Raw genomic sequence first — 21,651 nt, 5'->3', positions numbered from 1 at the left:
TATCTCTGAGCAAAGTGTAGACCTGAATTGCCACAGCCTGACAGACTAAAGGACTAAAGCCCTGCTGCAGTTACATTTATGGCATTTGGCAGATGCCCTTATCCGGAGCGAGTTACAATTATCTAATTTATACAAGTACTCATGGATGCAATTGAGGATTAGGTGTTCATTTTATGATGAAAATTGGTGTCACGCTCAATAACATGCATGTGATATACTTGTTTACTTATTTATTTATTAATTTCATTATTTATTTGATGAAAATGCGACTCAACATAAAGCACAATCAGTGGTTGCCTAATTTAACGATGCATAGAAACAAAAACTGAAATTCAATAAAATAGAAATAAAATAACGTGTTAATTAGTTGTCTTCAGCCCGGTACCAAATGGCTCGATGTTTGGGGAATCCTGATTTGGGGTGCTTTTTTAAGCAAGATGTTTGATGCACACTGGACTTGTGCTCAGAGACGTGTTTGACATTCCCACTCCAATTTTATTCTTATGATTTTTTTTTTTTTTAATAATAATGTGTCCACCAATGCCAGCAGTGGGAAGGCCGCTCGCTTAGGATCTCCCACGCGCGCGCTGGAATGTTGAGGTGACTCGCGCCAAAGCGCAACACGCACGAGCTGGAGCAGCACGAGCACGAGGAGCACGAGGAGCAGCAGCAGCAGTAGCACGAGCACGAGGCCAGCGCCCGTTAGAGATGAGCGACGACGAGCAAACCAGGCAGCCATTTGTGGACGGTCCGAATCCTCTCTCCCCGGCTCTGTTAGCCAAAAAGCATCCTCGCATGCCAAAATGCTCCCGCTGCAGGAACCACGGCTTCGTCTCGCCCCTGAAGGGCCACAAGCGCTTCTGTAACTGGCGGGACTGTCAGTGCCAGAAATGCAAACTGATAGCGGAGCGCCAGCGCGTCATGGCGGCTCAGGTAGAGCTAACTTTAGCTAGCTGTCCTTATCCCTCTACTCAAAATACGGATTCAGTTATCCTGTTTATTCCCAATACAGTATCTTTTGATTTCCTTAAAAAACGTCACCAAAAAACATTACTTTCTTCTTCTTATTATTATATTTTGCTGCTCATTTGTTTGTTTAAATATTTGCTAGCTTTAGTAACACACTGAGGTCAATCTCACCGCGGTGTAACCCTAGTTGTTCCTAATGACCCAGTAATCTTGTTACATTAAAATAACACTGTTTTGATTTTTCAATAACAACTATTGTTTATTTTCAGAGATGGATTTAAAACAGTGTAGGACTTTAGCTGCCCGCTTTTTCCACGCCGTACTCCTGAGTAAAAGGGGGAAGAGTGTGGTGTGGCAAACAAACTAACAAATAAATACACATTTTAAAAAAACAAAACTTCAATATAGCTGTTTATTACACTAAGTGATATATGTTATATATAGCTAAATATTTAGGTATTTATGAACAGAATAATGATGTGTGATATGTGTTTTGTTCAGGTGGCTCTCCGGAGACAGCAGGCTCAGGAGGAGGAGATGGGCATCAGCACTCCAGTGAATCTCTCAGGTCCGGATATTATGGTGAAGAACGAGCCGAGTATTGATTACGGCTTTGCAGTGGGAGCGAGATCGCCTTCCTCCAGCAGCACCGGATCTGCTTGTTCTCCTGCTGCCTCCGGTGAGATTCATTACTTTTAATCCAACCGGAAGGAGTTAAAAGGGAGGCCATGGCACAAGGTTAATATGCTGGTAATGGGAGTCTTGTTGTCTCGAAACCTTGTTTTGTAAGACATAACTGATTAACATGCAGGTCCAGTTTAAGTTCTGTATGATCAAGTTCTAATGTGCATACAGAACTTGAACTGGACCTGCATTTTAATCAGTTATTTGTTATTTCAACTATTCTCATCAACAAACACTTCCTGGATTTTTAAACACTATATAAAGTGTAGAAGGAAAATGAAGAGATGTTATTTAATGAGAGCTTAACTTTTTATGTAGCTCTTATCATGTGATCAGTCTTGTACAGTCATTCAGTTTGGACAGAAGCTTGAATCAAAAAGTAAAATTCAACAAATAAATTTAATCGCGTCTAGGTATTAAATCTGAAAGGCTGTTTAAGATTAGAAAATCATTAAAAATTTAATATTTTCAAAATAATCGCTCTGATTGATATATATATATATATATATATATATATATATATATATATATATATATATATATATATATATATACAGTACAGACCAAAAGTTTATATATATATTATATTTACAGTACAGACCAAAAGTTTGGACACACCTGCTCATTCAAAGGGTTTTCTTTATTTTCATGACTATGAAAATTGTAGAGTCACACTGAAGGCATCAAAACTATGAATTAACACATGTGGAATTATATATGGAATTATACACATAACAAAAAAGTGAACTGAAAATATGTCATATTGTAGGTTCTTCAAAGTAGGCATCAAGAGAATGCCAAGAGTGTGCAAAGCAGTAATCTAAGCAAAAGGTGGCTACTTTGAAGAACCTACAATATGACATATTTTCAGTTGTTTCACACTTTTTTGTTATGTATATAAATCCACATGTGTTAATTCATAACGCTTGTTTTGAAGGCACGTTTTGATGCCTTCAGTGTGAATTTACAATTTTCATAGTCATGAAAATAAAGAAAACTCTTTGAATGAGAAGGTGTGTACAAACTTTTGGTCTGTAATAAGGTACCTTAGTAGGATAGCAGTCATAGTCATTGTTAACTAGTTTTTCTTTCAGCCTTAGTTGTTAATAAGTTGTTTAGCAGATGTAAATGTACATAAAAATTAATGATGGAATGATACACCAGGTTACTTTTTTAGTTGCTGATACTAAATTCTTAAAACCTTTAAAATAAAAAGTTTAATCCTTAATTATATATTATAAAATAATTGTAAACAGTTAAAATGTTTTAAATGGTCAATTCTCTTTATAAGTAAACACATTTCTGTTTCAAAATGTTTTTGGCAATTTGTTACAATATATTGTTCCAAGTTTTTTTTTTGTTACTGGCATGGGAGCGATACAGATACTGGGAATTCGTTTGGTGCGATCTATAATGAAAAAATGCCATGTTACATAACAGTGAGGCATATTGTCCATCTTTAAACTATAAATAAAATAATTGTATTACTGTGATAAACTATAACCAAAAGTAGTTCTTATTTATTTATGATTATTTTGTAATGAGAGATGTCTAATTAACAATCTGAATGATGTAAAGAACTGTCTAATAAAAAATATACTGTAAACTATTTTATTTGGCATTTTTCCCATTTAATATTAGTGCATGGAAATGTCAATAAAAAATAGGAATTTATATAACGGTGGTAAAAGTGTAAATTGTGAACGATTGCTGTGTTTTTTGTTGACTCAGTTAACTTGTGACTTGATGAACTGTTTGTGTGTGTGAGTGGTTTAAGTAGTTCTGTGACCATGGACATGTAGCCATCTATCCTTACTTCATTTTAGCTCCATTTTAGTGACCCATCAAGCTTAGAACACAATAGAGCTAGTGAGGTGCTTTTATTATTTCCAGAAAACAGGGAGGCGTAATGAAGGAGCAACATTTCCTGTAACATTCTGTCACTGCACTATGTGCCTATCTATCTTGCTCTGGAGATTGCGCCACGGTATGTTGGGCATTTGTTTTGATGGCTCTCTGGCCATAGATGTTGAGTCAAGAAGGGTGGGAGAGAGACAGGCTGTTCCAGCTAGTCTGATACGATTGAGCTAGGAGAGAAATATCAGCCCGGTCAAGGCTGCATAATATTAACTGTGCTACAGTCACAGCAGTAAAGAAGAGCAAAGCGGGCATGACTCGTCATCTTCTGACACCAGGACAGCATATTCCAAATAACAGCATGAGATAAAAAGAAAGGTGGAAATATAAAGAAATATGTTGCATAGACAAGGATAATGCAAGAGCATTTTAAATCCAGGTTTCACCAGCAGATGGGGCTAATAAGCAATGATGTAAAATGCATACATTTGAGAAGATAAAACACAGCACACAAAGCAACATTTAAAAGCATCTACATTTTTTTTTTTTTTTTTTTTACTTAATTTACATTTTTTAATTTTTTTTTAATGTAGTCCAAGCTACTGCAGGTAAGGTTTATTCAAGACCAATATTTATTTAAGTTTAGAGTGTGTTGTTTCAGGGAGCCGTTCTTCGTTGTCGCCGAGCCCCACAGCAGCCAGCAGGGGACACTCTGAGGGCTCTTCTGACCTGGTTGTGGATGCTTCGTACTACAACTTTTATCAACCTTCCCGCTACCCAGCGTACTACAGCAATATCTACAACTATCAACAGTACCAGGTGACAACACACATGCAATGTGACATGCAGTCATTTGCTATATCAAATATATAATATCAACAGTAGTCATTTGAACAAAAAGGAAAACTGTAAGGAGACATTGCATAGACCTTTTTAGGTATTTGTACATAAAGGTTGCAACTCCAGCAACAAGGAAAGCTACAGTTTTGTAAAGTTTTTTTTTTTTTCTTAGAGTATATTTCCCATATGTAACATGTAACTGAATCAGATAAACTGGTAAGCCAACTGGTAAGTTAACCTTCTCTGTGCAGTGCATTATACAACAGCAAAGCACTTGGTTTCAAAACAAAAAAAACCTTTAATTTATTTGATAAAATTTCCTCATATTGAATTGGACAACTTGAAATTGATGGCATCCTTAAAGCAAACAGCAGCAATTGTATTTATTATTTATTAAAATACTTTTTTTTTTTTTTTTTTTATTAGCTTTTTGGGTTGTGCAGAGTGAACCTGAATTAAAATATACTGTAACTGAACGATTCAGACTGGGTAAACTTAACTGGGTGTAGAAGATGCAGTAACGTTGGACTACTTAATGTTCAAACATTGTAAGTATAGTATAATAAATATCACTGAAGAACAGATACTCATTGTACTAGACTACTATAAATCATGTAAAGTTTTGTGTCCTTTGGGGGGATTTGTATGTGCCGAACCCATTTTCCATTGAACACAGGGGCTGCAAGCTTGAGTGAGTGAATAGATTTGGGTTTGATTAAACAAAAAGAAGGTCTCCCAAGAAGCAGGGTGGCAATGCCTTTCTGTTTGTCTTTTTCCAATCCCACTTAAAGATCCACTCCAAACAGGAAGGAGTGCTCCATATTAACTCAACACCCATGAAGAAGACCACCATGGTACACTCCTTTCCCCACTCACCTAAGCTGTATCCCATGTAGTCCAGCAGTATGTGGTAATGAGCTGATTAAGTGGGTTAGAGCGCTTGTTTATGCGGGTTCCTGTCAGTGAACCCAGCTGCCTGTTCTAACTTGGCACGATGGCACAGCGAGGTTTACACATTGTGCCTCTCCTCTCGTTACGAGCCAGTGGTGGAATACAGCAAGAAAGGTGTGTAGTCTTCATGCCACGATATCTCTCTTACAAACTGTTTACATTTCTCTGCTTCCCCCATTTGGAACTGCAACTAATGCTGCCACTGGGACTCCTCTAACCCTTATCCAAGCCATGCAATTACACTGAATTTGTGTCCCCTTCAGTCACTCAGTTCAGCAAATGATTTTAATTCGTTTTGTTAAATGCCTGAGCTGCAACAGATGGTGATTATGTTTTCTGGTCAGTTAGAGATGGTGACCTCTAATCGTTTCCATGCTGCCGAGGTATAACTGCACCTTAGTCTTATGTTATGTGCAAATTAAAATATACAGATATACACATGATTTTTTTAACCTACATTTTTTTTTGCCTTACATAAGAAAATATAAATCCTGGTCACTTCCAGGATTTTCCTTACAGCTGTAATATCGTGGTGGAACTGTTTTGTCCACATTTTGTGCTTGTCCATGTGTAGCTCACTACATTGTATGGAAGTGATGGTATTCTCATGGTGCTCATTATGTCGAAAAACACAAATGAACACACGTGCATGCAACATGGTATAAACATGGGATTTTGGTTTTTTTTTTTATTTTAATAAAAATTTTTTTTGGGGGGGTTTTAATAGGCACCGGGCTGTTAAAGGGAGCAAAGACAAGTCTTTTCACAAGGACGAGGCTGGCAGAGTAGTGATGGTATTATATTTTATGTGGAAATGCTGTAAAGGGATGCCGCATAATTCCCTGGATTAGATTGTGAGATGGACGTAGATTGAAATATGACAAACCATGTATATAATGTTAGAAAGCAATTTTAAGCTAAGAGCAAGTACTAAGTGATTTAAATGATTATTAAACTAGATCACGTTATTCATTGATGTTGCTGAAGGTGTCTTTTGTCTAGTTAAGACATTAGTTCTTTGCTGTTGCATTATGTTAAAGATTTCCATTTACTCATATTGAATAGGACAACTTGAAATTGAGGGCATCCTCAAAGTCACGCCACTTCAGCTTGGATATCCCATCAACTTGAGACACTTTTATTAAGCTTTATCAATCTGCCAGGAAACCAGTAGTAGTTTGGAGATGATCTTGTATATTTGCTCTGATTTATTTTACAAAGTATCCCCATTGTATCCAGTCTGATTTATTCATGTGTGAAATAAATTAAACCAGTATTTCTTCTGGGACTTACCAATGACTAGTATGTCCATGTGGGCTGCTGATGGGGCCATATTTCAGCACGTGTGTGCAATAGGGTGCCTGACAGCAACATCCCATACCACGGCCGCTGCTTTTGTCACACTTCTTTGTGCCATTTGAATTGCAAAGGTTAATGATATTGCTATAGTGTTTCAGCACGCTTGAATACTTTAATGTTGATCTCATTATGCATAATGGTACTACCTGCTAGAATTTATTTTCACAGCATGTTGCCTTGTAAACAAAGATCGGCCAGATGTAAGATGATTTTTCTTAGGATAAACTGAGGTTTCTTAGATATTAAAGCTGAAAATATTGGCCTAAATGAAACAAAACTTATTTTATATAGTCATTTCTAGCATCCAGCTTTACCAGTCAGATAGAGACTGCTTTTATTTTGGTAAATGTTCCTTACTGTCCAGTAAGTCAGAGTATGTCAGCTTCCCACTGAACCTTATTATATTTTAGCAGATAGATCTTTTATAGCTTGCATTTCTTTAAGAATGTGATCTTTTACTATGGGCTACAGTCCTTAAGCAAGTTTGTTATAAATAGATTTAGCGTTGCCAAATGGGAAAAGTTAGTGGGTGAAGAAAATGCTCCCCAGCTTGTCTTTATCTGAGCTCGTCCATCTCCTGCCCTCTCGTACCTCATGCAAGCAGGGCTGTGCTGCACTGCAGGTGGAGAATGAAAATATGAGGGTGGCGTAGAGGATCCAGATAGCTGATGGTGCCAGATAAGAGCCCTCTGAGGGAGGTAAGGGAGATGAGCCAGCCCCTATTAATGGGGGCTGCACTGAAGCTTTCACACCAGAAGTTGCACTGCACCTATACATTACTACTCAGTTCTAACTTTCTTCCTGTTGAAAGCGAAAGTCAGATAAAGAGAATTTTCTGCATGAACAGGATCCAGAGTTATATTTGTCAGGTTAAAAATGAATAGACCAGTTTTAATACATGATTGTGAGAGGTGACGCATATAATACTAATAATAACAAATAAGACCTGGAAATTGAATTAGTCTAATTAAAAGGTTTTAGTTCAGTTTATATGAGCATAGAAATGGAGAGATGGTGCCTCAGGCAGACTTCTGTACATCCTTATTCCTGTTGTGACACATTTCAGATGCTCAGACGTGTATTTCTGTTTTTAAATGCATGTTTCTTTCGAGCATGTCCAGAAAAATACAGTTAATTTTTTTTGTTGAATTTGTCATAGATAATATGAGAAGGCTTAGAGCATAGCTTAAATAACAGTTTATAAAGCTGTCTAGAATTGATGGTGTAAACAATAAATGGTGACATATTACTGGCTGACAGAAATCAAATTCCATAGAGCTGAAATAAAAAAAACAAACAAACCTCAATTCGCTGTGCTGCTGACTAGACAGCTCATTTTAAAGTTTTCACAAGATGCTAGAACATTGACCAGAGATTGCAGAGTGTTGCAGTTTATTTTTAGGGAATAATCTAGACTGAGAAACCAGGGAAGACTTTAAAGGCTGTAAACTATTTTTTTTTTTTTTTATAATGAGATATGCACAACTTTGTTTTAAACAGCAGGCTTATTTTTAGAATTTGTCATTTGTGTTGGAAAGACATGACAAATAGTAGAACTTTTGTGGAGATGTCTTGATTTGATCTCTGTTATGATCCAGGTTATCTGATTATGTATGAACATATCAGCTCCAGAATTATTGCCACCTTCGTTTCAAAAAAGGTTTTGAAGAAATTACAATCTTCCAATGATAATCTCCTACGGAAATAATACCAGAGGAATAGAACTATTTAAAATAACTACAATCTAAAAAAACTAAACTAAAACTTAATAAAAATACATATGACAACTATTGGCACCCCTCCCTTTGAGCACTTTATGCCTTATACCTTTTTGCCATCGCAGCAGTACAGCCACGGAGTCTTCTTATGTAATTCTTTAAAAATTTGAGAGCTTTGTATGGTTTGCGCATACAGATGGAGGTTCGCTCAAAACTCTCATCTTAGATTACATATTAAAAAGGTTAAGCATGAACATGAACATGTTAATTCAGTTTAAAATAATTGCTGAATGTGTTTTTGTGTTCAAATAGAATTTAGAAAACATTTGTGGAGATGACTGTATTTATTTTTTCAAATTTCCTGTTACAATAATCTTCTCTTGTGTGTTTATGTGTCTGTGTCTGTACGTGAATCATTTCACTTTGAAGCAGATGCCCAGTGGAGATAGCCGCCTGTCCAGCCACAACATGTCCCAGCAATACCGCATGCACCCCTACTACTCAGCAGCTTCCTACCTAAGTCAGGGCCTGGGCACAGCTGCCTGCATGCCCCCAATTTTCACCCTGGAGGACAACAATGTATACACAGAGCCAAAAACTGCAGGTCAGTGTCATTCTCCCATCCCCCTTCTTTTTTCTTTTTTCATCTCTCTCTCTCTCTCTCTCTCTCTCTCTCTCTCTCTCTCTCTCTCTCTCTCTCTCTCTCTCTCTCTCTTTCTCTCTCTCTCTCTCTTTCCTCTTTCTCTCTCTCTCTCTCTCTCTCTCTCAAACACACACACACACACACACACACACACACACACACACACACAGATGCTCATACCACTCACAGGCCCATAAAGTTTTATCCAGAGTTTATCAACAGCGTGAGCAAAGTACATCTGAGGGAGGTTCAGTCTGCAAGTCAAGAGCGCTATAAAATTCACACAAATAAATAAATTCAAAAGTAAAACTTTTATTATGGCTATTTGTTCTTAGGCCTTGGGATTTAAAGTGACATGAGCTTCATGTACAAGTGCAGCAGTCACACACTTTTGATATTTCAGTTTCTCCATGTTGCAGATTTCATAAATTCATTCAACGGTCTGGCTAATGGCTGGTTCCGAACTGGCCAGAGCAGATCAATTTATAAATGAGCACTTAAGAAGATGTTGACTGATTTCGCATGCTTTGTGCTTTAATAGACTCAATGTTCCTCCATCTCCTGAAAGCCTTTACCTGTTCTGGTTCTTGCCGATTTTTACTAGATGTTTGCCCATGAGGGTGCCTGTCCCCCTGCACTCTCACTCCAGGGTGTCCTACGCTCCATTACAACACAAAAGCGCTCCAGGCTGGGTGGTCTCAAAACACTGATACCAACTACCCAGTTACTGAACTCAGAGCAGGCTGATGGCTGTTTCCCGTGACAGATAATGTGAGAACTACTTGCACCAGTTTCATTAAAAAAATACCCCAGTGCTCAATGTAATTTACAATGAAATAACAATTACCTGTTCAGAATAGATAACTTTGTGCTTCAGTGGAAATTGTTCACTTAAATTTTTATGTTTATGTGTGAAGTCATTTTTTTCATTAAGTATTTACATGATATGCAATGACACAGTACTACAGACCTCTTGTGCAGAGTATTAATTAAACTTTTGGTGATATATGGTATATAGCAATAATAACATAATATACTAACATAATGTTAGAGGTGCAACGATGCAGGAAAAGCAACATTAAATTAATTCATCAAAGATTTTTAAATGATGTCTCTATTGGTCCCTCATAACATTTTAGTAAATGATATTGACTTGAACTGCAATGAAGACAAAAGGGTAATTCAAATAATAAACCATTTTGTACTTTCTTTCTCAACCTTGTTTAGCTGGTCTTATTAGGAACGGCATGACCATGACCTTGCATGCATGGCCAGGCTGGCATGGCCAGAAAAAGCTGTTATCTGCAAAGAGTTACCTCCTATTCTTGTGCGGCACAAACAGATTTTTACATGCTTTTTTGTCATCATTATTAGTACATTCAGTACAGCCAAGCCTGATTAGCTTCTGAGGTTGATTTCTATTTAGCTAGAATTTTATTGCTATAACTAGTAGTTACAGTGTCTCAGAATAAACTTTAAAACATTGATAATTATAGAACATACCTTAAAGATTTAGATGGTGTAAAATATGTAATTATTTCTATCCATATATAATTTTGATACTGAAGACAAAGTTTGATCTTTGGTCCTTAGGATTTACTGCTCTTGTAGACATATGTCTTTCTATGAGAAGGCTTGTGAGTACCCCATACACCTGCTGTGCCTCTTGTGCTCCCACCCTGCACGTTGTGTATTTATTTCCTCCTTGCTTTGTGAAAGGGGTGAGGGGTGGAGTGGGGGAAGAGTAATCAGTTGGCCAAATATGAGGCCAAATAACCTTCAGGAGTGCCATGCTGTCCTTTCTGAGTGGGCCCTCTCTGCCGGTGTCTCGGGAAAATTGCCTCTGAGGTTAGTGAGCGGGAACAGTTAAGATTTACAAACAATGATGAAGCTTGTCATGCGTCTTTCTCCATCCGTCACGAGCGGCGGCTCTGCCGGGGCGTCCAAGTGTTCTTCATAAAAGCCAGCTCGCTGTGAAATACGCCCCTGTGCTCACTTTACTGCCGTGAGCTCGTCAGCAGCGCTTTGCTGTAAATCGTCCACGCCGCCAGTGACACCACACTCCATCACCCGCCTGGGGTTGGCTTACATCCACCCCACATCTCTCTCCCAACCCATCCTCCTGCCCCTTCATGCACTGAGATGATGTGCTCTCTGTGAATTATGTTGGAATTTTAGGGTTATACGAGACAGGTTTAACCATTTTCTTTCTCTCATGTTTGTTTGAATTTCTTTGTTGAACATTTCTGAAAGTTTCATGTAGGAAGAGAAATGCAGGAAAGAATGACACCAATCACAGTATAATGTAGTCAACAAATTCACCAAGTAAATCTGTTTTAAGTAAAGTTTCAACCATTATTGATTTGGGTCTTAGTAGTTTGGGCATGTTTACACATTTAATGATTTCCAATCTCAAGTGTTTTATTTTCTAGTAATAAAGTGGAAAGCTTTTCAAAGCTATGGATATTTATTGATCTGACTGTTCCCTGTGCTGTCTCTCTAAGCCACAAAGGTAATGGATGAATCCCATTATTATTCAAATTTACACAGTGTTAAAATAACACTACTGTCTGTGCAAGAATTTGCTACCCATTGCTTAAAATCTGATTATGAATCTAAACCATTTCACTCGATCATTTGAAATCATAATGTAAGCTTAAGATGTTTCCTAAAGCTCCATATTCAGTGGAATACAGTGAATTTGAAGTGCAATTCACAATATTTGAAAAAAATGTCTGATTTTTGCCATGATAAAAAAATCCTGTCCTGTTTGTGCCTGTGCTTGATGTTAAAAGTATTAAAACTTTTTTTTTATTATTGATAGCAGAATTTTTTTACTTTTTTTTTTTTTTAAATAGAAAATATATTTTTTAATGCTGTTAATTAAAAACAACACATTTTTGTCATTTAATTATAATTACTAGTAATTTAGTATAGTAATTTTAAATAAGCGAGTACATACAAGTTACAATGTTTAATTTAAAGTAGAGTTAGGACAAACACACTTTATATGGAAAAACACAGTTTCACTGAACTAATCAAAGGTCCTATTCACTCTTTCAAACGATGGGATTAACAATGAAAACATTTTATAAATGCAATGAAGTGGTAATAATTTAACAGGAAGAGGTGTAATGTCTCATGTAACAGAGAAGCCGTACAGCTTTTATCAACAATACTAATCCATTTCTTTGACATCACACACTGCCGAGAAGTTAACTCTACTATAGTGCCAACTATAGGTGACATTTTCTGCTTTAATGTTTCAGTGTTTAATGTTTAACGTGGCAAATGTAAGATTCATAAAATTTTGTTTTGTTTCGCCACAAATTAAATTGAGATTCCATTTCTGTATAAATGTTAATACTGAAATATGGTATTAATCATTTTACTGATCAATCAATTAATCATATTAATCACCAATAATTAGTGCTAGGATAATGGGCATTTATGTTGACAGCGCCATGGCATTTTTCATGTTAAATTGCCACAAAGCAGACAACATTGCACCTGTTACAATAGTCTAATGCAGGGGTCACCAACGTGGTGTCCACGAGCACCAGGTAGCCTGCAAGGACCACATGAGTAGCCCGTGGGCCTTTTCTAAAAATAGCTGTTTCCTACTTTGTTAAATCATTGTTGATAATTATTATGAGAAATTATTTACATGATCAATGTCTTCACATAGATGAATATAATTTTTTTATTAATAATAACATATAATATGCACTGGTAGCACTGTATTGCTGTGCAAGCGAAAAAAGTTCAAGGTGATAAATAAATAAAGTACTTTCTTGTAAACTTTTTTGATACCACCTGGGTATGTGTCCAGCAGTTTATAGATACCTGACTGCTTAGACTCAAGCGATGTTTGAAAACCATATTCTAGATTTACTTATTTGTGCATGGTTTTGTGCTTATTTAGCCACACGTGCATGCATTAGTTCAGGTTCACCCAACGGTGTTCAGTGGGGTTGAGGTTCTTTCAAGCCATTCTTGGCAAATCGTGTTTATATAGGCCTGAATTTGAGCTCATGAAGAGTGTCTTGCTGAGATATGGTGGGTGAAATGAAGTGAGATTGTAATAAACATTCAAGATAATAGTGTACTTCCAACTGTGTGGTGACCACATATAGATGTAATACTGAGATGTCCACATACTTTTGGTGATATAGTATATATCTCATAGCTGTGATGGATATGTTATGTGATTTCTGATTCCAGCATACACTTCTGGACTAATTACTATATATGCATTGATTAAATAATAATAAGATGCTTTTTCTGGTAAATGTCTTCAACTTATAGTCTAAAAACTGTATGCATGTTTTTCCATATGAATTATGTTGATCTCCATATTGACTTGTTTGGGTATATAGCTTGTTATCGCTGAATTTAGCATTTGACAGATACAGAATAACACACCAAATCGCTCACTTTTGCTATTTCGTTGTAAAAACAATGGCCTGGGGGTGAAATCCATGACTGGAGTCTAACTACAGTCTGCTGTCTAAAAGCTTGAGGCACACTTAGTGACTCCTCCATTTCATGCTGTCTTGCCCTCTCTTCTGCTGATGCTAAATGCTTTGTCTTTTCGCTCTCTATGGATTGGTTAAATACCAGTGTAATTGCCTGCTCTGGGCTGAAGCACTGTTGTAATGTGTTGTAGAACATCTCCATTAAGACTTGCCCGAGGCATTGGAGAGATTAAATGCATAAGGAGCATTTACATTGCTTTATGATGTTCTACAGCCATTGCCACTGTCCTTTGCTCAGGTTGAACCAATGAGACATTTTAAAATCTGCTTTAAAGGGGAGTGGCCAATGTCAGTAGATATCAATGGAATAAGAGAAAAATTTCAGATGACCCTTTCCTTGACTCATGAAGCTGGAGTGACCTTTTCCTTTAAATATTTGAAAACAAACCTGCATTCCGATGTGCTCATGTTCATGGTGAAGCGTGAGATTGATCCCTAATGCAGCATTGTATGTAATGCAGTATATCGAATGCAAGCAGTGTTTGAGGAAAAAGAGCCGAGGACATTGCAAGGCCTTGAAAGGCAGTCTTGTGTTAAATTTAAAAACATTGCAGTGCTTTCAAATTCAGATGTTAGTGTGGCTATGAAATGCCTGTTTTGTATGGTCCTGATCAATTCCCTGTCTGCCTTTCAGACATTAAGAGCCTTATCTGAATGTAATCACACACTTATTTTACCCCTGGGACTGTAGTTTGTGCTCTACCCCATGACGCTATTTTTATTTTCACATTTCTTATTTCACATTTACAATTATTTTAGCCCATTTTAACGGAATGACAAGAAATCTCTCAAACCATTGATTGCATGTCTCAGGTCATTATAGTATATCTATAATGTTTCGACAGATCCGAGTGTGTGTCCAGAGATGGACAGGTCGTTTTTGTGGGAGTTGGCTGAGTGCCCGTGATTTAACATGGAGGAGGGCTTGTCAATTCTCTCAATGACACTATCCAGCTGGGGACAGATTGGTTAACAATGCAGGACTGGAGGTGCTTATGTGTTTAATTAGCCTCTGACCCTGACTTGATGCCTTCTGTCAGACACTGCTGGCCACTCATGCCGTTCTCTAATAGTCCAATAATGGTCATTGAAGGTGTCGGTTCTAATGATAGTCACGAAAAGCTAGTGATGCAGTTCAGCTGATATAGGACATTCTGCAGAATTGTTCAAAGACCCCCCCCCCCCCCAACACATCAGATAATTTGACAAATATATTTTGACGTCTGAATTACAAGAAAGCAATTTTTAGTATAAGCTCTGTTTTGTATAAGCTCCATATGCAGTGAAAGTCAGTCTTACTCTGTATGAGAATGTCTCATTGGCTGGCTTGGGGAGTGAGTGTTTGTTTAAGGTTTAAGTCTCCACTGAATTTTCTGCTTCATAAAGTCCTGCCAAAGCTCTAATGATGGAGAGAGATGGCCATAAGACAGAACTCTTCCCTCATATCTTTCCTGCCACTGTAGAGGGAAGCTTCTCAATGTTCATAACTAAGACTTAGTTAAGACTTTCATGTAAAACACAAACACTTCAAACACATAAAACCATTTTGTTTGTTTTAAAATTACCTTTCGTGTTTTTTTTTTTAGATTTTTGTCAGTTTATTTATTTATTTGTTTGTTTATTCATTTCTTTTCAGCTCTGAAGCACCTGAACCCGATATATAAGTGCATGGCAGAGTGTGTATCGGTGTTTATATAAGTGATGGGATTAGGCACCCTCATGGCCCTGTGCAGGTAGTGTATGAGCTCTGGCAGAAAAGCTTTATCCACAATAGATAAGGCCTAAATTACCATCTTCTTGCACATCTGGGCTTTTGTTCACTTTTTGTTCGGACTGCCAGAAATGATTGAGCTCCTTTCAACTTCTCCCCTCCCCTTTTCATGGGCTTAAAAAAAAAGACTTCCTTTTGTTAAACCACACAAAGAAGGGTTAATAGTTTGGAAATATAAGATATTCAGTTGAACAGAGGTGAATAGGGCAAAAGTTCATGAAAGAGAATAAGTTCTTTCTGAACACAGAGAAAGGTAAATCTTCTCTTGTTTCAGTACTGTTCTGTGCTTGACAGACGGGTACAAGTTTTTAAACTATCAAGCAAACTTGAGTGAATGCCAAGTCCTGCTTGTTTTTTTCTTGTTGTTTTTTTTTTTAAACAAAGCATAAATACAGTTTGTAATCCAGTATAGCAAAATGCCTCTGCATGAAATGAAGGACAGGAAAAATTTATGAGACATTTGCCTTTCTTATGGGTATTGTATTTCACTTAAAACCTAGACATCACTTTCTCATTTGTATTTTTAAACACTGTTTTGAAGTGCTAGATTATTTAAGAACACCAAAAGTGTTTTAAAGTATTTTTATGCTCCATATTGATCTGTATTAAATGGTAATTAGGTAATAGGTTGATTATCAAATGCAACAAAGCTGTGACACAGAACATGTCTGCCAGCCACACAAGCACCATTATGCAATTTACCTTCTATACAAATGACCTACCAGTCACCCGCAAGTGCTTTTGCTTTTAATTACACCATAGATTTTTCCCCCTGATGAACCCCTTCAGAATTAACACAGCCACAGCTAATTTAAAATCCTTTTATCTCTAACACCATGTTATTGCTGTTCAAAGAGCATCTGCGCAGTTTAGCTACACAAACATAAGTATTAACGATTGGTTGGTTTGAGATGGGCGACAAACTGCAGACAGCGTGCCGAGACCTGAAGCCTGAAACCAATCAGAAGGTTAATGAAGAGAAAAATTACTCCTGTTTTTTACCAGTGCTCCTTAATTACCTCTACGCCAAAGCAGAGGGCTGTGTAGAAGGAGGAGGAGAAAGGGAAGACATGGCATGAAGATGAACTCTTTATTGTCTTTTTTGAGTTATGAAGGTCAGGAAAGCAGTCGAATTACATTTATATAATCCCCTTTGCGTTGTGTCTTTGATAGACCTTACAGACACTGTAGTATCAGTTTTATAGGTGCAGTTAGTTAACTGAACTGGCTCAGTGCACAAGCCATGATTCATAACTTTATAACATGTGGTTTATAATAATAAACTGCTATCAATGTTTCGAATTAACATTATCACAGGTAATTTGTCATTACTTAGAGCAGAGGATAAATAATCCATAGGACAATCTGTTGCATTGGATCATTTTGGAAACCATGGACGCAATGCCCTCTTGACTAAAGAAAAGTCCATCTCTAATGGTATGGGGGTGCATTAGTGCATATGGAATGGGCAGCATGCACATCTAGACAGACATCATCAGTGCTGAAATGTATAAACGGGTTTTAGAGCAACATATGCTTCAATCTATTGGATGTCTTTCTCAAGGAAGGTTTTGCATATTTTAGCAAGTCAATGCTAAATTGCATACTGCATCTACTGCAACCGCAGTCTTAGTAGTAGAAGAGTTTGTGTGTGAACTGACCCGCCTGTAATCCAGATCTGTATAATTAAAATTAAATATTCTACAAAAAAACCCCAGGAGTCCTGTATCAGACAGAAATGGGACATTCCTCTCCAAAAACTCTAGCTATTGGTTTCCTTAGTTTCCATAAGAAGAGATGCTACTCAGTGGTAAACATGGCTCAACTTTTTAAAAACATGTTACAGCAATAAAATTTTAAATTACCATATATATTTTTTTAATAATCAAATATTTCCTTAGCTTAAACATTAGATTTTTTTTATGTTCTATTGTGAATAAAATTTGGGTTTAAAGATCCCAAGATTTTGCCATTTTCTTATTATTTTACACAGCGTTCCAACTTTTTTTTAATTTTTTTTTTTAGAATTGGGGTTGTTTAATTCTTTTTTCTGCTTGTGTTTTGTTCACGGAGCATTAAAGAAAGCTCAGTTTAGTTGATACTTTGCTTATCCAGCACTGCTCATTCTACACATGTTCACACAGTGCATTCTCAGCACTCATGCTGGCTCAATACGTCATCAAGTTCAGTGGTTCTGCCCAGAGGGCTTGAACTCACCTCAGCCTGCGTGATTCATGTCTGAGAGCACTTTGTCTACTTTGTTGTAATGTTGTGAGCTGTCACTGTTATAATTGCCTAAAGCTAACAGATTGCGTGTACACTGACTTTTAAAGCTGGGGCAATAAAATTGCTTTTACTTGTCCATTTCTCATATTATGTTTTGTAAGGCATTTTGACCATTTTGCTGAAGGTATTACATTTACAGTGAAAAGAAAAGAGTATTCAGACACTTGTTTTTGGTAACAACTATTTAAAATGCTTTTATTGCATAGAGTCACATTTAAATGTACGCACAAAATTTATGTTTATTAAAAAATCAAATAATAGGGAAAATATTAATAATTGAAATATTTTGACACAAATATTTGTACTTTGTTGCAATGCTTTTGTTGGCAGTTGTAACATTTAAGATTCTCTTTTTACATCATTATAGTTCATTGTGGCCCACTACTCATGGCCAATTATATATAATTTCCTGACAAAATAAGGGTCCCTTTGATACAATTCCAAAATTCTCCAAAAGCTTTCGGTGCGATTCAGTGCCTCAGTACTCTATCCAAGGAAGCAGCTCTATATATTAGTGCCTTCACACTTTATAGTTAATAGTATAAAAGAGTTAGTCTATGTTTTGTACACTGTAATAGCTGCTGCCTTGTTCACACATCTGATCCTCTGTCTTTTGCAGCTTTCTCTGCTGATGGAGCTCCTGACACCAGCCTGACCTGTATGTCCATCAGCCCTATGGTGAGTTCTGCGATCAAGACAGAATGTGAGCCCAACTCTGACTCTGGAGTGTTTACTGTGGACTCCATCATAGAGGGAGCGTCCAAGTAAAGGTCTTAGAGACTATACCAACTTGAGGTACCTCATGGCACTAGCGGGTTATGGTCTAAAATATAAAATGTTAAGTTGTGACCATTAAGTTTAAAGTTTTTCTCTATTGTGTATCATTATAATTTGTTTTAGTTTAATTTCTCTAAATACCTGCAGTTTTCATTGATAGCATTTTTGTGAATTTTGATGACATAGAGTATTTTAACATTTGGTTTTATGCCAAATCGCATAAGGACCTTTGCCTGCCTTTTGTTTAAATAGATATATGAAAATATAATTATTAATTTTTGTTTGCCTATTTCAAAATCACAGGAGCTTGAGAAGACCTTTTAAATTTAAATGTATTTCTAACTAGATATATTAATCAGTTTAAAATCAAAAACATTTTCATTTTTGTTCTTAAAAGAGTTCTTTCCATGTTTGCACTTGAAACTGCAACTTGCAGTACACATCAGCTTTGTGATGTCATTGTTGCATTATTGAAAAATGTTTAAACCTTTTTTTTTTTACTTCTACCAGTAATGTACAGCAAATGCGTTTCCACCCAGATTGTGATATTTGGTCTTAGATAATTTTTTACGCCATTCATCCAGAGAGCAAGGGATGCAGGTATGGGTGGGTTAGTATGCAGGAAGATATACTAATGAATTATGCTTCAATCTCAATACAACTAGTGCATTGTTTATTTATAGCCACCAGCAAGAGGGCATCATTTAACTTTGGATGATTTGCATCACTATCTACCTCCTTGAATTGTGAGAGGTTCTTTACCCCACTTTAGTTTATAAGCTGAATGCTTCTGCCCTTTCTTTTCAAACCATAGAGTTGTCACTGTTTGCCCTTGACAATAGCACGTCTGAATAATGTTTAGCAATTTGCATTAAATAACAAAGATTTTGTACAAAGCCATCCTAGATCTATTTTTATATATTTGGATGTTAAAAAAAATTGTGAAATAGTATGTACGCACATCTGTTGCAGAGACAAATATATAATATTAATCTTACATATAGCCTAAAGAAAAATTATTTTCCAGTAAAATATTTTGTAGTTGATAATTTTTATACTCTGCTCTTCTATACAAGTTGAATTATACACACAACCTATTGTTTGTATTTTTATTTTCTCAGTAATAAAGCAACAAGTCTGAACATCCCTCTTTTCTTCCTACAGTTATGAACAGTATAGGTGTTATCACTTAGACAGTTTGTTCATGTTAAGATTTACTTACTTAATTACTGCATCACTGAGTTGTAAGCTGTACCACAAAATGGTTCTATTGCTTTAACCACTGCACTGTGTTACTGTGACTGACTGTTTTGATTAATTTCAAATTCTATGTTGCAAAAGCACCTGTTATTGTTATGCCTTAATAAAACAGCAAGAAATCTCATTTAAATTACTCTGGTGTTTATGCTGCTGTGCGCTCTAGGAAAATAACTCGAGAAATTGTTATCGATGGCTGATTTTCACATCGCCCGTGAATACAGTGCACTACATAAAAACCAAAAATGAAAATTACTTGTATTTTCTTTGCCTGAGATGCTGAAAACATTTATTCGATTCTGCGCCATCTGCTATTATCAATAACCTGACCATCTTGGTGGGTTTTTTTTTTTATCCTTTTTTATTAAACACACTTAACTCTTAATTTCATCCCCCAGTGGTTTTAGTGAGAAGAATGTGTAGTTACCTATATGACTCTGACATTATAAATCACTGCCGCAGAGCGGATCGGGCAGCAGTATCGATTGATCCTGATATATCACAGAAATTTACTGTCACTTCTGTTTTCAATTAAAGATACAATCAGTCAGATAATGACTTAATTGGATTTTACAGAAGATTGACTTTTATTGCTGTGTGCTTTATGGGTTTAGTTAAGGAAAGCCTCTTCATCACGAGAGCTTGTCAGAGGCACCCGTGTCCTTCTGTTGCTACGAGTCCAGACCGTGGGCTGAATAGTGTCGCCCAGTTTGTTTTCCTTGAGCTGCTATTGCTCCATCAATCACAGTCACCGAGTGCAAGACAAAGCTATGATAAAGCTGTACTCATCCTCAAGATGCTTTTACACACACACACACACACACACACACACACACACACACACACACACACACACACACACACACACACACACACACTGTTTTGGGTTGGGTGTGCTCCTCAGGTGTATTTTCACAGTCAGGAGTTCTGGATTTAGGGGAAGTGAAGCTCATAAAAGTGGTTGATGACAGAGTGGTCTCAGACAAGGATCAGTGTAATGCAGTTCATCCTTATATATGTGTGCTAGGGTGTGGGAGAGGTGTACATGAAAAAAGAAACCATGCAGGGTTCTCATTGCTCTCTTTGAATTTGTTTGGTAAGTGTGTAAGGATTGCATCAGCTAACAATAGTGAATGTTTTCTGTGAGGTATTTTGTTGCTTGAAAGTGTACACCTATTGTCAACTAGAGGTACAGTAATTTGGCTTTGTTAATATCTTATATCATTATACTGATTATCTCTTAGACTGGTACAAGTATTGTAATTGGCATGAAGATTGTCTGACCTGGGGAGGGTTTTGTTTCCATTAGCTACAGCCACACCAAAAGAAATAAATAAAAACATACAGTGGAGAAAAAACGAGGCAAAAATATATGTATTTCAGCCAAAATAAAGAAAATTTGGAAATATCCCTTACATTAAATAAAAGTGTATCTAAATAATTTCTTTGTTCTTCTCAAATGATTGTGACTGCACATTTTCTAATATGGCAACTCGGTCACTTTGAAAGGCAAAAAAAGTTCTCATCTCAGATGTCTTTCTGAAACGTATCCCTTAAATGTTTCCCACTTGTACTTAAAGGTTATATGCAGGTCACAAAAGTGTTTCCTCTATTCGAGGGTTTCAGATTTAACAATTTTAGTATCTTTGAAGTATCGTCTTATTTAATAGAGTGTACATTCTATTCAGAATAGTGTATTACGGTAACAAATCAGATGTTTTTGTATGATTAAAATTTCTTAACTGATGGATAACTAACTTGTAATTGAATGGTAATGAGGTATACAGTTGTATCCTGAATCCTACATGAATATCACAAATGTGTTCCTTCATTTAAAGTTCAGTACACGAGGGCCACTGCCTTTTCTTTGTTCTGGTCTATTAAAACAGTTCATTTAGTTGAATCCAGTGGGAATGTGAGAGTCGTGAGTATCCCATTGTCACTGTTTATACTCAGATAGAAAGGGTGTGACTGGGAGGAGATGCTGCTGTCAGAACTATA

General features: G+C 36.6%; 1 protein-coding gene across 2 annotated transcripts; it reads left to right on the top strand.

Moving 5' to 3' along the window:
- The first annotated feature begins 495 nt into the window (after window positions 1-495).
- Window positions 496-19,783, top strand: dmrt1 (doublesex and mab-3 related transcription factor 1). 2 transcript variants are annotated; one of them, XM_083527606.1, is made up of 5 exons: window positions 496-933; window positions 1,471-1,648; window positions 4,172-4,329; window positions 8,811-8,982; window positions 18,236-19,783. In XM_083527606.1, the coding sequence occupies exons 1-5, from the start codon at window positions 709-711 to the stop codon at window positions 18,382-18,384; spliced, it is 882 nt and encodes a 293-aa protein (XP_083383732.1). In that variant the 5' UTR covers window positions 496-708; the 3' UTR covers window positions 18,385-19,783. The 2 variants fall into 2 exon arrangements, with proteins under 2 accessions (XP_083383732.1, XP_083383731.1); XM_083527605.1 differs by having other exon boundaries at window positions 518-933; window positions 8,808-8,982.
- The last annotated feature ends 1,868 nt before the right edge of the window (window positions 19,784-21,651 follow it).

Source organism: Silurus aristotelis, assembly GCF_946808225.1.
Source record: "Silurus aristotelis genome assembly, chromosome: 23".
NCBI lineage: Eukaryota > Metazoa > Chordata > Actinopteri > Siluriformes > Siluridae > Silurus > Silurus aristotelis.
The sequence above is the reverse complement of the archived record's forward strand: the minus strand, read 5'-3'. Positions and strand labels throughout refer to the sequence as shown.